Source organism: Bactrocera tryoni, chromosome 1 (assembly GCF_016617805.1).
Source record: "Bactrocera tryoni isolate S06 chromosome 1, CSIRO_BtryS06_freeze2, whole genome shotgun sequence".
In the NCBI taxonomy this organism is placed as follows: Eukaryota; Metazoa; Arthropoda; class Insecta; order Diptera; family Tephritidae; genus Bactrocera; species Bactrocera tryoni.
The window spans coordinates 22,423,293-22,439,160 of NC_052499.1; the positions used below are offsets into that span (position 1 = coordinate 22,423,293).

The following is a 15,868-nucleotide window of genomic DNA, read 5'->3' on the forward strand; positions in this document are numbered from 1 at the left end:
ATAGCACAAACATGTTTTTTTTAATTTTCAAGATTACTTTAATGCTACCGCAGTCATTTCGGTATAATATGGCACCATCCAAGGCACGGTTGCAATATTTTAGAATCCACTTTTCATTCGAAATTCTTAATAGCACTTGTCCCCAAAGTAATTATGGTATTATTTCTAATTAGATCCGCAGAATTCTTAATTAATTAACAGAAAATAGCAACAGATTTATAAGTAACTTAAAAGGCAAGAGTGTGCAAGGTGAAATTAAATACTTCTATTTCATTAACCTTAAAAGGGGAAATAGTAATAAATATACCAGTTCTTATGCAAACTTTAGTATTTCGAAAAAGAGCTGGCAGCTCCGTTACTAAAACCATAAATATTAGAAACTGTCACAACCTTGTTATTCCACTCAATTACTCCGAAAATAATAGATGTTTTCTTTATATTTATGAAACTTCAGATTTATTTGAAACAAAATCAACGTCAATGTTTTATAAATTTATATTAAACAAAAAATAAAATACAAATTAAAATACATTTTCATGTTTTTAAGTAGCTTCAGTAAAGAACATATTTTTTGCCAGTATCTGACGTGACTTAAATATTTTACAGCTACAGACGATTTAAATTAAAATAAGTTATTAAAATCCAATTATCGAAGTGAATGTTAAATCTACAATATCTTCCCCGATACTTAACATTTTTATGTAAATTTACATTTTCTATGTATAAAATATTTACTTCTTTTACGTACTAGGTTTTTAATTTACTCTAATACAATGTACATTATAAGCAAAACAAGAAATTCAATAGGAAAAATTAAAGCAGAAGGAGAGCCGCAACCATACTTTGCGAACAAACAAAAGAAAATGTACTCAACTCACTATGTACAGGCGTTACTTAAAACTTTCAGTTTTTGAAAGTACATTTAATATACATTGATATTTATAAACTTCAAATAAAAAATTCAAAATGAAAAAAAAAATATATATATATATATATATACATATATATAACTATAAAGGCATATTGCTTTTCACTTGGCGTTTAATAATGGAATTTGAGCTGAACTCAATACAACGCCTGCACTGAAGCTTATATGGTAACTGAAAAGAAAACATCCTTCGTTGTCACTATGCGGTAGTGTGGATTTATATTTTTTCAGCTCTCTTTCTAACCTCCTGTACTGTTTTCCGCTGTGTCCTATTTAGGTTTTTTCCTCCTTTTCTTTGTTATAACGCTCTAGCTCTTTAAGGAATTGAGCTTTTGGTTTCATCACATTTGGACGATCCCCTCGACAATTCGGGCAGAACCACTTACCTTTTGGTTTCAGTACTAGTGAAACGCACGAAAAGTGGAACCACTCGATGGGGCACAGGTCATTATCGCAGAGTATCATTTCGCCAAAAGATATCTTCCAAACGAAAAATATAAAATTATGAATTTATTATAATTACTTCTAAATGTATTCTTTCACATACCTGATTGCATACACAATATGTCGGTTCATCTGGATCAATTGGATCCGGAGGTGGTGTCTCTTCTCGTACGCTTGCCTGCGCTGATGATTGACCACCTCGTGTCTTTCTTTTCTTCTTTTTGCCGGAATTGTTACCACTACCCGCTCCAGCTCCAGAAGTATTTCCACCACCAGCTCCCCCACTGCCACTAGCATTTTGATGCTGGGAGTTATGTTTTTTCTGCGCTGCACCACTACCAGCAGATGTTTTCTGTCCGGTTTGCCGTTCATTCGCACCTCCTCCATTACTTCCACCACCTTCGTTAGCAGAATTAGATTCATTTCCACCAAATTCCACATTACTATTCATAATCGCACTCTCATTACGCCTTCGAGAACGTTTGCTTGCCGAACGTTGACTTTCTAGGCCTGCCATTGATCCCGTCCCAGTATTGCTGGCGCCATTGACGGTACCACTACCACTGGTACCATTGCTTGCATGGCTAGATCGTTCAGAATTCGGTGTAGAGCCACCTCCACCCGCTCCGCTCGATGAACCACCTAAAACAAAAATTGGTGAATTTTCCTATTAATTTTTTATATTTTTATGAGAAGCAATTACCATTTGCACAAAATGTGTTGCTATCACGTGTTGGACTTGAAGCTCGCGCTTGTTTCGCTGGTGTTGGACCTACGATATCGTCAGCTTGTTGCAATTGGTCAATTCGACTCTGTTGCTGTTGCATTTCCTCTTTAATATCAAGATTCTTTTGATCAGTGTCTAGTTGGCGTGTTTTATGATCTATCAACTCCTGCAATAAATTTACTATTTGCATTTTTTCATCACCCAATTCTTGTGCTTGTATAAGGCTCTGTTGCATGCGTGCAATAGCTCTGGCACGTCTAGTACAATTCCCTTCACTGCCGTTATTATTCTGTAATGAACGCCACAAATCGTAATAGTGATCAACGTCACGTAGCAGGCCTGGAAATATAAAATTAATACGTATGTAAGATATTTCGCAATCGAATTTGAAAGGCAAATGTCCACAAAAGGTTATGTCGAGTTGATTATCAATCTTTCACAAATTGGAATACTCACTTCTGTACTGTACATCTATATCACGTATACGGGACAAATGCCGTTGCACATCATCTGGAAGATTTTCAACCGAATCTATATAATTATCGACATATGTAGCCGAATAGAGTAATGCTTCAGTTGAAACGGGATTCAACATTTTGTAAATGATAGTTTCTCAACTTTCTGGAACCACATTTAATAAAACTTGATTATTTACTTGTCCTATGATTTTATGCTTTACAGCAACGCTTGCTACTTTCGCACTTCAGTAAATATACAATGATGAATATTTTTCTATACATATATTCTGGAAATAAATTGGGGAAAATCTCCAAACTTTTCCTATTTGTTGAGATGTTTAACGAATCTGTGTGGCGTATTTGTGGAACGTGCCAGTGGTCCTCATTCGTCGACTGTACCAATGTGGATTTTATTTCTGCATTGTAATAGATTTCTTATAAGCAGCTGCAGGGTTGCAAGCCGAAAATTTGTATGAAATCTCTCAACACACTCAAAAAAAATCCACCAAACTAATAATCATGTGGCGATTATATACAATCGATACATTTTGATTTGATAATCGTGCTTCCCTAGTCATTTCGCCGGTTATTTGATTTCATTCACTTTGCGTCTTTTGTACCATCCGGTCATTACATATAGAGATTCGTTTGTTATTTCGCTTTTATCTGGTTTATATTCCTTGTTTGGTAAAATTTAATTTTTTAGTGCCGCTACATTCGAAAGAAATTTGTGTAGTGTTCGAATTTGCATCAAGGAAATTTTATTTAGTGCATAACCTAAAAAGTGCTTAACTATCCAAACGGTAAACTAAAATTAAATTTGGCAAGTGTTAACGTGCGTGCATTTTTACGAACGGTGTCTACATTTTTATAAACTTTGACATTTGAATTTCTGTCGAATCTAACACAAAACCAATCAAAATGATCAGCAACACCAACTTCGCCGGCATCACCGATAACAACAAGCCCACTAGCAAGTAAGTGCATACATCAATGTGTACATATTTATTTAAGTGCAGAAATTTGGCTGTGGTTTTGTGAAAATTTTATAGTTCAAATAATATTTGGTATACATAATCCACATAGATGCACTTGATCATATTTTCAAGTCATGTTTTCTGTATCCTTTTATATTGTATTCGCTAACACATGCGCGCGTAGAAAAGAGAAACATGATAAATAAAAGATGTCTACGGCTGCGCAGCTTACTTCTGGTATATTTGCCATAAATACCCTTCGAAATTGTACGACAAAAAGGAATGCCAATAAATGAGAGTGTAGAGCTAAAGATAAAGGACAAAGCATTCCCTGATGGACATTATTTGAAGATAAATTTACGTTTTTGTACTTATGTAAAAATATCTCTATTAAAATTGGATCTATGTACCATTTGCTGTACAACTTACAGTTTCAGTTAGTTTACTATATATATACATACATATATATTATATAGTTGTATATGTGTATTAAATTCAAACTTCAACTTGTAACGATAGAGTAATTTTAAATATATTAAACTTATAATATATAACTTAATATATGAAAAATACACATACATACATACTATATATACCTAATTTGGACAACATTTGGCATTTTGTTTAAGAATTATAATACTATAACGTTTTTTGGGCAATTTTGGTTTCTATACTTTCTATACATTGCACAATTAATAATATTACAATATATACATACATACATATATTTCTTACATAAATTTGTAATAGTTACAAATCCTGTATTATTATCTCCCTTAAAGTTTTAGAAAGTCGATAAAATAATTTGAATTCTGAATTTTATTAGCTCGGTAGTTTAAAATGGTTAATCACGTCATTCTACTCGCCCATAATAATACATATGTATGTATTACAATATTTTTTCAAATATTTTATATGTATATATGTATAACATGCAGTTTGTTTGTCTTATCGCTAAATTCGAAGAATATAGAGCGTTCTGCTGCGGTCCAATTACTAATTGTTTTCCTTTTCGCCTTTTGCGTGAATAACGTGAGAAGCGATAAGTGGATTGACGAGCAGCTGATATTATTGTTATTATTACTTTTCTATTGTTATTGTAAAACATGTGTTATCGGACTTCATGATTTCATGGACCAACACGCACACTTTTTTAGATAAACAAACTGCTAATTTTACTTTTTGAATTCTATGTAGCGCTAAATTGACCGTTAAAAATTTTTTAAAAATTTAAACAAAAAAATGTATTATATGACAAACTCAAACAAACACATGTTTGTAAGTATGCATACAAATGAAGGCTTATCTTTTTTCGAAAAATACAAGTCTTATCGCCGTCACACTTCGTGCTGGCTTGTTATTACTTTGACTACCTAAAACTTTCGCGTATTGAATACAGACGTACGTGTACATACACATGTACATGCGGCTACTTTTTTCGCGGCTGTTGCTCTCTGTTTTTTTTTATATTGCTCGCCGCCAATTTTCACACCAATTCAAAATAACGTTCGTTGGAGCTTTTGCATATGGGCAAATAGTGGGTGTCATAAGCGTAATTTTTAAAATTCTCATTACTTCGCTTTGATATACACATACTTTTGAACATACTTAAATGTACATATGTATTTGCTTGCTTGTATGTACATACATACATACATACAAATATAATTTATATTTTGCACGTAATATCGGCTTCACTCACCAACTGAATTTGACCATACAAATATTATCGAAGTTGACAGCCAATTTTTTATTTATCTCAAATTTGTTGTGGTGTTTTTGTTTTTGTCGTAAAGATGTACATATATACTCGACATGTGGGGTTTCTCCCTGTCCCTTTTCCGTATTTTTTGTTTGCCTACTTGCCAGCTGCTGAGAAATAGGTACCTAGTTTTATTACTTCCATACTCTATCGTGGATTGCTCGCAATTAGTTTTGTTTGTTGTTGCCGATTACGGTGCTTGTCACCTCGTGGAGGAGGTCTTTATTCCATGGACTTTAAAGCACAATCTTGTGAGTCATGAATACTTCACATGTGCCGGTAAAAGCTTGCGTTTAATGAGTACATACATACATATGAACACACAATGGTTACATATTTACATGTACTATATGTACATAATACATTAATGGACATATGTACATATGTATGTACATACATACATACATATGAATAGATAGTAAATGAAGTTTTGTCGATTGTTTTGATTTGTTGAAACACTTAATTACGTTTTATCACTCCCGCGAAAGACGTAATGTAAATCGACTCTATGTAAGTATTTGGTTTTTGTTAAGTTCCGTACATACAGTATTGGTCAAAACATACTTATTGGACTTATGGCTATGAACGCTAAAAACATCTCGTATACTCCAAATTATCTTCATTATGATAAACAATAAGGAAAATAGATCTCTTTTCTTCTTTTCCCGGGTTCGTTGTTCGGTATCTTCATCGAATCAATGGAATTAAAGAATAATTCATATACATACACGGAAATCCTTGAGAATCTCTAGGCAATAATAAATAGAAGGATAGAATGTAGGCAAAAACAAATTGTTCGAGCTGCAAAACAAGACTGGTTAATCATTCGACAGAAAGTTATTAATAATCTTATAGCTTCTATGCCAAATAGTTGCAGTAATTTGAAATAACGATTGTACAATAAAATACTGAATTACAATCAATATGCAAAATTTTTGTCGCACAGAAACGTATGTTTAGTTTTTTTTCGTATAAAATGACATGGAGTCAAATAATTTCTATGATTTCGTATATTTCATAAAATTAATAGTTATCTTTCAAATCGGAGTGATGTGCTTAAAATGATAATTGCGAGAACAGAAGATAATAATGCAATTCATAGGTATGAGTGCATTTTGTCAGATACTGTAAGCTTTTCAGCAAATAAAGAGGTCTCTAAATCGCTAAGTATGTTTGAAATTAATGCAAACAGTTAATAGAAGTATTGTTAACTTTCCTCGCGTTTTAGTTTTCATTAATTGCTTTCTCTAGCTACAAAAATTTGTCCTACTTTTATTCTATTTATTTATTTTATTTTGTATTTTTAATTGTTTTTACTTTCATCATCGCGTGTGCTAACTCATCACTTCCACTGAAGTATACCCATTTTGGTTAAAGAACAAAGAGAAATATGCTTAAAAAAATAATGAATTACAGAGTGCCACCCAGCCCAATGCAATTTATAGCGCCACTTGGTTGGCTCAAAGATATAAGTATGTATATGTACATAAGTACATATGTATGTATGTACTTATATATTTGTACTAATTTCTCGCATATTCCTTTTGAATTATGCCCATAAGATGGAAGTTCAATTTCAAGTTGTGGAACTGATTCACCCACTTAACAACAGATGATAAAACTTTTATTGTAAATGCTTAACTGATGAATCAGTTGATAACTATCGGGTGATTTTTTAAGAGCTTGATAACTTTTTTTAAAAAAAAAAACGCATAAAATTTGCAAAATCTCATCGGTTCTTTATTTGAAACGTTAGATTGGTTCATGACATTTACTTTTTGAAGATAATTTCATTTAAATGTTGACCGCGGCTGCGTCTTAGGTGGTCCATTCGGAAAGTCCAATTTTGGGCAACTTTTTCGAGCATTTCGGCCGGAATAGCCCGAATTTCTTCGGAAATGTTGTCTTCCAAAAGCTGGAATAGTTGCTGGTTTATTTCTGTAGACTTTAGACTTGACGTAGCCCCACAAAAATAGTCTAAAGGCGTTAAATCGCATGATCTTGGTGGCCAACTGCCCATGCATCCCGAAAATGCACTGTTTGGTGTGGTTTGTACGCTGGTGGAATCATTGACCGTATTTTTTCAAAGATGCTGTTGGACGCAACGTTACGGTGAATGGCGATCGCTATCGTTCGATGCTAACAAACTTTTGTTGCCAAAATGGAAGAACTGAACTTGGCTGACATGTGGTTTCAACAAGATGGCGCTACATGCCACACAGCTCGCGATTCTATGGCCATTTTGAGGGAAAACTTCGGAGAACAATTCATCTCAAGAAATGGACCCGTAAGTTGGCCACCAAGATCATGCGATTTAACGCCTTTAGACTATTTTTTGTGGGGCTACGTCAAGTCTAAAGTCTACAGAAATAAGCCAGCAACTATTCCAGCTTTGGAAGACAACATTTCCGAAGAAATTCGGGCTATTCCGGCCGAAATGCTCGGAAAAGTTGCCCAAAATTGGACTTTCCGAATGGACCACCTAAGACGCAGCCGCAGTCAACATTTAAATGAAATTATCTTCAAAAAGTAAATGTCATGAACCAATCTAACGTTTCAAATAAAGAACCGATGAGATTTTGCAAATTTTATGCGTTTTTTTTTTTAAAAAAGTTATCAAGCTCTTAAAAAATCACCCGATATTTTTATGAAGACCATTTTTCTACTTCGAATTTATAACGCTAGTATTACTATATAATTCTGCAGAACATGTTTCAAATAAAGTTTCATATACATCCATATTTATGAAGGGAAGAAATATAATTTAAAATTATGGCCGTGATGTGCTAAATTGCACCATCTTGGAGGCCACGTCACAGATCCACGACCATGGATAATGCGCTCACCAAAAATGTTCTAGAAACGAATTGTTTCTTTGGTTGTATGGCAAGTAGCGACGTCTTGTTGGAAACAAAGGTGCTCATTAATTATGGCTTTATAGCGTTCCCCATTGACTGAAACATTGTGGCCGGCCTAATTTTTTAAAAAATATAGACAAACCTACATCGATAAGCACAATTTTCAATCAGTATCGGTGGTCATCTCATTTTGAGTATAAACATCAATCGGCTACAATTCTTGCACAAGTTGGATTTTGTAAGTCCGCAATTCTAGATTCTTCCGCAAAAACTTTAATAAAGTCATATGGACACAGTTTCAATTATTGCATGCGGATGGACTTATTCGGGTCTTCTTCGATACTCTGCTTCACATCACCTTTTCGATGTGCGCTCTAAGGATGCACATTATCCACTAGAATAAACGTAGCGCGAAACCGATTCACGGTTACTTGAGTTGCTGACTCGGCTTGGCCATTATGTGTTGACCGAATATTGAACTGAACCATTATTTTGGTAATAAATTAGCACGATTTGAAATCATTGTTCCCAAGTTCATTATAAAATAGTAAACTACACTCCAGTGACAGCTGTCAAAAGGACCAAAAACAAAAATAATATTGCATTATTTAAAACCACATGTTTAAAAGAAAACTCCCGTTATATATTTGCATATATTTGATCATTATAAATTTTATTTCAAAATTGGAACCCTTTACACCATTGAATGATTTTTTACATATATTTTTTTCAGGGTTGTTATTGAGTATAGTTCTGTGGCAGCTTCTGACTGCGGCATAAAATATTTAATTTAAGGCAAAGTGCTACATACATACATACATACATATATACATATATACTCTTGATGTTGCACGTATGTGAAAGTGCCTTTTTATACCCTGAACAGAGTATATTAAGTTTGTCACGAAGTTTGAAACACCCAGCAGGAAGCGTCGGAGACCCTATAAAGTGTATATATAAATGATCAGTGTGATGAGCTGAGACGATTTAGCCATGCCCGTCTTATCTGTCTATGTATATACGAACTAGTCCCAAAGTTTTTAAGATATCGTTTTGAAATTTTGCAAACGTCATTTTCTCTTCAAGAAGCTGCTGATATTGGACCACTATAACATATAGCTGTCATACAAACTGAACGATCGGAATCAAGCTCTTGTATAGAAAACTTTCACATTTGATAATGTATCTTCGCAAAAGTTGGCACAGGTTATTTCTAAGATAATAATGTAATACACGAAGAAATTGTTCAGATCGGATTACTATAGCTTATAGCTTCCATACAAACTGTACACATATGTAGTTACTGAAAGAAATGCACCTGTGAAGGGTATATTAGCTTCGGTGCAGCCGAAGTTAACGTTTTTTTCTTGTTTTAAGTTTATTTGCTTCATTTTTTTTTGTTTGCAAATTGGCGTCACTAATGTCGTTTACTGTTTGTCAATTATTTCAGTCAAGGCAATAATTTCTGTATATCGAGAACGTACACATACTTATGTGCATATTGTGCTGGAACCATTTTTTGCACTTAAAAAATCAATGTAAAGCGTTGTTGACACTGTAAGGTCCTCCATGGACGTAAGAAAATCACAAAGCTGTAAGGGGATTGCATACAATGCGGTAGTAGGCCATTACTATAACAATAACATTACGTATGTATGTATTACGTTTCACATGTGCCATAGCGCAATGAAAGTCTCTTCTTGACCTTTCCCACGTCGAACCGGGGAACGATAGCTAGCGTGCCGACGACTTAACCTCAAATGCGATTGCTGTGGGTGTGCGTATTGGGTGGCATTAGACATCAGACGTGCGGCATATTCTTACATTTTGCTTTATTCTTTTTACTAAGACATTTTTTATTGTTATTGTTATATTTATTTATTTTTTTTTTATTTTGATTGCGATTTATTGATCGCATGATTGAGTGACATTTTTTCGAATTTGCGTAGTGGCAGAATTTCCATTTGTGGCAAGTACATCGACATACATACATATGTATATACATACGTATGTATGTATGTGTGTATGTGCATATGCAAAATTTATACATAGCTCTGGCTTTATTTTGCGATAATTGCATGCGATCCGTGTTGTATTTGTACTTTTTAGTGCGTATTTGCCCAACCTCTCCTCAACCGATTAGTGGCGGCATTGTTTGTTGTGAGAACACTCCTTGAAGACTGCAATTAAGATTACATATGCTTGGCGTCTCATTTATTTACTTTTTTGTTTAATATTTAATTATGACTCTCCCATGAGGAATATATGAATTTTCCAGTCGTATGTTCATATGTTTTCACATTTGAACTTAATGGCGCAGAAAAGCAGTTTAATTTACTGAATTTGCTTCTAATGTGTAATAAGTGAGTCACTTTGCTTTTCAAATATGATCCCATATGCCGATTTTCCAAATGCGTTTATCGTGCTTTGTACTTTTATGGCTGTGTCTACATGAACAGAACAAAACGCGATCATTGTCAAGGACGGCTGTCATCATCTTGTGTCGATCTCTTGCGCTGTCATGCCATACGCTCATATTTACTTTTACCTACCCGTTTACGCATCATTGCCTCACTGTTTATGCATCGAATTAAAATTTTTTCCACCTTCCCACCACACGACGACCCTTGCCGCTGTGCCCCTACTCACTTATCCGCCTGTTCGGCTGTTGTTTCTCGTTACTTCCCTAAAATGGTTCGGCTCGTCAGCGATTGCCGGTGTGCCGAGTTGGCTGGCCTATTAATTCATTACTGCTTTCCGTCTTGTTAATTTCCGTACAGTTTTGTATATTTTTTCCAACGAAAAACACATAAAACTCGGCGGTGGTGCTTTCGCTTATATTTTCGTCTTTCTTAAACATAAGTTTCGTAATTTTTCACCCAAAATGGCTTTACAGGATTTGCATGTGCGTCGCGTGGCAGTTCCTCTTTTCGAATGCGTAACTAATGTAGACAGGTAAATAAGTGCAAGAGTGCATAATGAATTGTATATGTATGTGCATTCTATGTATGTAAAAATGTATTTTATTTCAACGCTTCGTTTTATTTATTTCTTATTGAAGTGCCATTTTGGTAATCGATTTTATAAGTCTTCAAACCAAAACCGTTCGGTTTCCTGCTAGTTTAGTCCTATTGAGAAAGGATATGCGACACATTTGCTAAATTTTTTTCTCCTACAGGTTTACCCGGAAGTACATTAATGCTACTTACCAATTGAAATTACTCGTTTATTATTCGGTCAATCCAAGTGAAACTGAGTGAGAATTATTATCATTGTATATCATGTTATAAAATTAAGCCGGTCAGCACGAGTTCTGTTCGTTAATGGGTTCGAAAGTCAATTTGAAAGCACATATACCCCCTAGTGACTTCTAAACCATAACTTGGAGGCTATAAAAAATAATTAATGCAACAGTCTGTTACAAATTGCACAGAAACGGGCAATTACGCGAATAAGTTGTATATCCTCGAATCAATGATAACTTAAGAGGTTACATACATACATATGTAGGTTTCCACGGGTAAAAAAAAGCCTTAAAAAAAAAAAATCTGTATAAAAAATTAAATATTTTATTAGAACTTTTTATTTTTACAAACAGATTAATAGAGTATTAACAAGAAAATTCTTAAATTTTTGAAAAAAAAAAAATATTTTAAACTCGGCCATTTCAACGCCAATGAAAATTTCGTGACATTTTTTTCCCCAAATAGTTACAATCGAAAAAAAATCCTTTGTCCAAGTCTTTATGAATTGTTTCTCAAAGACCCTTGTAAAATTTCATAACGATCGGTTGAGTAGTTCTCCAAAAAACTTGCTAACCGACTTCAAAAACACAGTTTCGAAAAAAACACGTTGAAAGACGGAGCACTTTGCCTCGAGCGCACAAGTCCTCAAGGCTGTATCTCCGAAACAATTACTCGGATCTACTTGAGGTTGATTTAGGACAATATTCTAGAGGTGTTGTAGAATTTAATAAGAATTAAAAATTCGATTTTTTGAAACCCGTAAACCTATGTAACCCCTTAAGCTCGTCGAAAGTTAGAACGTACAAGAAAAACCGTTAACGCTGCACCGAAGCTATAATATTTTTCACAAATGCAAATGATTCGTTACAAGAACTTGATTCCGATCGCTCAGTGTATATGACAGCTGTATGCTATAGTTATTCGATCTAAAAATTTCTTCGGAGATTAAACCAGGTCAATTTTCGTAAATATATCTCGTCAAATACTACAAAAGTTTTCCACGCCAACACTTGATTCTGATTTTGTTGTTGTTGGGTCCGTTTCAGTTACGTAGACCCGACTGTCGTGTGAACGGGTTGATTCTGATCGTTCAGTTCAGTTTGTATGGCAGCTATACGCTATAGTCGCCCGACAACCGAGAGGCTGAAAAATAGGCAGACAGACAGACAGACGGGCATGACTAAAACGTCTCAACACGTCACGCTGATCATTAGGTATATATTTTATATCCATATATTTATGGTGTTCGACGTTTTCTTCTGGGTGCTACAAACAACGTGACATACCTTATATAATCTATTCAGGGTTAAAAGTCATTTAAATGCGAGTAAAAAACAAATTTTATATGAAAAATATAAAAGCAATATTGATCTACTAAAAACGGTGTAAAAATTCTCAGAATTTTTGCCGTGTTGCTAGTCTCGCTATAATTGTTTGTGTTGGACCGAAATGAGGTTAATAACCTAAATACATATTTGTCAGACGTTAGTCATGCAACGAAACTTACTTTTCCTGTATTGAAGGGTAGTTGCCATCACCGTACTATTGACACTTTGCCGGACAAATGAACATAGAAAATGCATTTGTATGTTCGTAAATATGTGTATTACGTACATATGTAAGTATGTATAACAGCTTTCAGTTTCAAACTAACAATTTGTCCATTTTTTGTTTCCTAAAAAAATTATACGAGACACTACTGAAGCCATACCTTTCCAAAAATGACAAAGTATCGACATGTTTCACCTTCTTTCCTGCATAATTCGCTACCTAAAAAATTCATTAACCGCATTAAGTGCACACTCTGCTGTTTTAAGGGTGGTTTACGCTTATGTTCGTTGTCTGGTGATCGACTGCTGTCGATACATAATGAGTGTCTCGTACTACCCATACCTTTGTTTTTATGCTACACAGTCTACGTTGAGCGCATAATTTTAGGTTTTAAGACAAATATTCAAATTTATTATGCAAGGCAACTTTGTTTCCTTTGTGTGACTTTATACACCTGATTAATTATTGGAAATTCATAAATGCGCGTATTCAAAGGAAATGATTGACAGTTTGTTGCGTATTTCATGAGTTATATTTCATTTTAAAATTTAAATCAGTAAACGTTAAAAATTTAATGTTCAATTAAAAGACTTACGCCAGACAATTACGAAAATAGGCTACTCAAAGTTGAGGCCTTTGCGGAATATATGAACATTAAAACAAGAAAAACGTTAACCGCGATTGCAATGATGCCAGTGGCGCAGCTACAACTTCGGGCGCCCGGGGCCAAGGATGTTCTGCCGCCCGCCTTTATCTACCTTCTGAAGTTCCAAAATTCTCACAAAACGGTTTTTGAGGAAATTGATAGTAAATTTACGAGACATCTTATTAAAAGCCATAGAAAAACACTTTTTCGCCCTATATCGTGTACACTTTTGACACAATTTGCAGGAATTTTTGGCCGAATTGGAGTTTTAAATAACAGCGAAGATCGTTTTGCCGCCCCCAAGACGTTGCGCCCGGGGCGAAAGAAATTATCCACATAAGAACTGGATTTCGATCGGTCAGCTTGTATAGCAGCTATTTGCTATAGTTGTCCGATATCTAAGGTATCGACAAATGAGCAGCTTCTGTGGGAGAAAAGGACGTGTGCAAAATTTCAGATTTATTTCTCAAAAACTGAGGGATTAGTTCGCGTTTATATAGACGTTCATGGTTAAATCGACCCATTGACTGTCACGCTGATAATTTAAATATACATATGTACATACATATACATATTTCATAAGGTCTCCGACGTCTCATTCTGATTGTTAAATCTTCGTGGCAAACTTAGTTTACCCTGTTCAGCGTATGAAAATTAAAGAATATTAAATAATCTTTTTGAAGAAAATTTTAAAAATATTTCGAAAATTTAAATTTTCATTTCAAATAATCACATAACCAAAAAAACTAAATAATTTTGAATTTAAAAAATGTTACATTAATTCCGTGCTTTTGTAAATGCACGACAGGAGAACACTCGCTAAACTAAAAAATTGATTTAATTGCAAATCGCTAGAAAATGCCGAGTCGGTGCACTCAATAAATTATATTATAAACTACGCTAATCACGTGATAGTAATCAGGCGCAGCTGCTCTTAATAATGTGTGTATGTAAATATGTTGTGATCGTGGAGCTGCTGTTAGAAAGAACATTAAAAAATGGGAAAAAGAAACATCCGACGCTGTTAACTGCAAAATAATCGCAGAATGTATGAAATTAGTTTTGCGGCAAAAGGAATGCTGACTTCAGAATGAACGAGCGTTTAACTGCAGAAAATCATTATGTAAGAATTAAAAATGCAGTAAAAAGCGTCTATGGCAGCCGGGCATACCAGGAAGCGATGCGCTTGCGTTGATAACAATTAAAAATAATGAATGAAGGCGAGAAAAAATTGAAGTTTAATAGCGTGTAGTGATGAGTGCTGCCAAAGCAACTCAAATATGTGCTACAAAAAGAATAAAAAACAAAGAACAAAATACAAAACTTAAAAACGTATTCACAAGAATTTATTTTTAATAAAAAAATATTTCACGCCATAAAAATCCTTTATATAATTCCAGAACGCTATAAAGTGTTAGAAAATAATCGAAGCACTTGCATATAATTCTTGTTGTTATGCTTTTGAATGCAACCCGGCTACAAATATGAGAAACACACCCATTATCAAGCCATCGAGCATACGCACACTTTTTGTTGTTGTTGTGCAGCGAATGCATATTTCTTTCACGTGAGTTGCGTGAGCGTATGCACGCGTGCAATTCCTTACCAACCTTAACATGCACTAAAAAGCTGCCTTAGCTGGCGTATAAACTGTGTGTGTGTGTGTGTGCATGGAAAATTACAAATGGTCATGCCATTGTTTTATGAAAATGGCAACAACAATAATATTAATAATATGCCCATGCGGCAGCTTATTTAACTTAACTCATTACTTATGCTATAAACGCACTTAGTAATGGAATACTTGGACTTTGTTTGCTCCGTGTGGCAATATGTTAACGTCACCGATGCACCCATGATGGTGACGTATGATAATGTGGTATTGAAATATGCGTTGCGGCAGACCAATTGTGCGTCGTATTGCAGTTTATTTTATTATTTGGCCTTTCCCTGATTTGAGCCTAATACGCAGACATAGCAAAGCGGACGATGATTTTATGACAAGTTAAGTTCTGTATTCACATTAAACAAAGTACTATATTCCTTACATACTTATAATAAATTTATTTGTCTATTAACGTGCTTAAGGGGTTAGGCCGAAAAAACGAATTTTCCAGAATTTAAATTTATTGATCCAAAACTTTGTTATTTTAAGACTTAGTATTAGTAAATATATTTATTTGCAAAGGAACTACAGCTGATCTCCGGGAGCTCCTCTCATAAAAGACGTTTTGCGGTGATCCTTTTATCTCTGAACTGGTTTCTCTGAAAT

The 15,868-nt window shown here is 34.4% G+C and overlaps 2 protein-coding genes across 4 annotated transcripts in view; one reads left to right on the top strand and one right to left on the bottom strand.

The window, feature by feature from the left end:
* Positions 1-477: 477 nt before the first annotated feature.
* Positions 478-2,920, bottom strand: LOC120782642 (inhibitor of growth protein 1). The gene is made up of 4 exons (XM_040115011.1): positions 2,556-2,920; positions 2,076-2,438; positions 1,476-2,014; positions 478-1,408 (listed from the first exon to the last, which is right to left on the bottom strand). Exons 1-4 carry the CDS (start codon positions 2,692-2,694, stop codon positions 1,202-1,204), a joined length of 1,248 nt encoding a protein of 415 aa, XP_039970945.1. The 5' UTR covers positions 2,695-2,920; the 3' UTR covers positions 478-1,201.
* A 246-nt stretch (positions 2,921-3,166) lies between these two features.
* The window catches only part of LOC120766440 (microtubule-associated protein Jupiter-like), a 226,067-nt gene continuing 213,365 nt past the window's right edge, over positions 3,167-15,868 (top strand). The window contains exon 1 of one of the 3 annotated variants that reach the window (XM_040091970.1): positions 3,167-3,534. In XM_040091970.1, coding sequence (XP_039947904.1) covers positions 3,479-3,534 — 56 coding nt within the window. In that variant the 5' untranslated portion in view covers positions 3,167-3,478. Of the gene's footprint in view, positions 3,535-10,933; positions 11,110-15,868 lie in introns of those variants that run through there. The other 2 variants (XM_040091953.1, XM_040091978.1) reach the window with 2 other exon arrangements.

Excerpts from the sequence above, each read along its gene's own strand:
- LOC120782642 (XM_040115011.1), bottom strand. The coding sequence starts at position 2,694 with ATGTTGAATCCCGTTTCAACTGAAGCATTACTCTATTCGGCTACATAT. Across the intron at positions 2,439-2,555 it reads TATAGATGTACAGTACAGAA|GCCTGCTACGTGACGTTGAT; the intron begins GTGAGTATTCCA and ends TTATATTTCCAG. Across the intron at positions 2,015-2,075 it reads CAACACATTTTGTGCAAATG|GTGGTTCATCGAGCGGAGCG; the intron begins GTAATTGCTTCT and ends TTTTTGTTTTAG.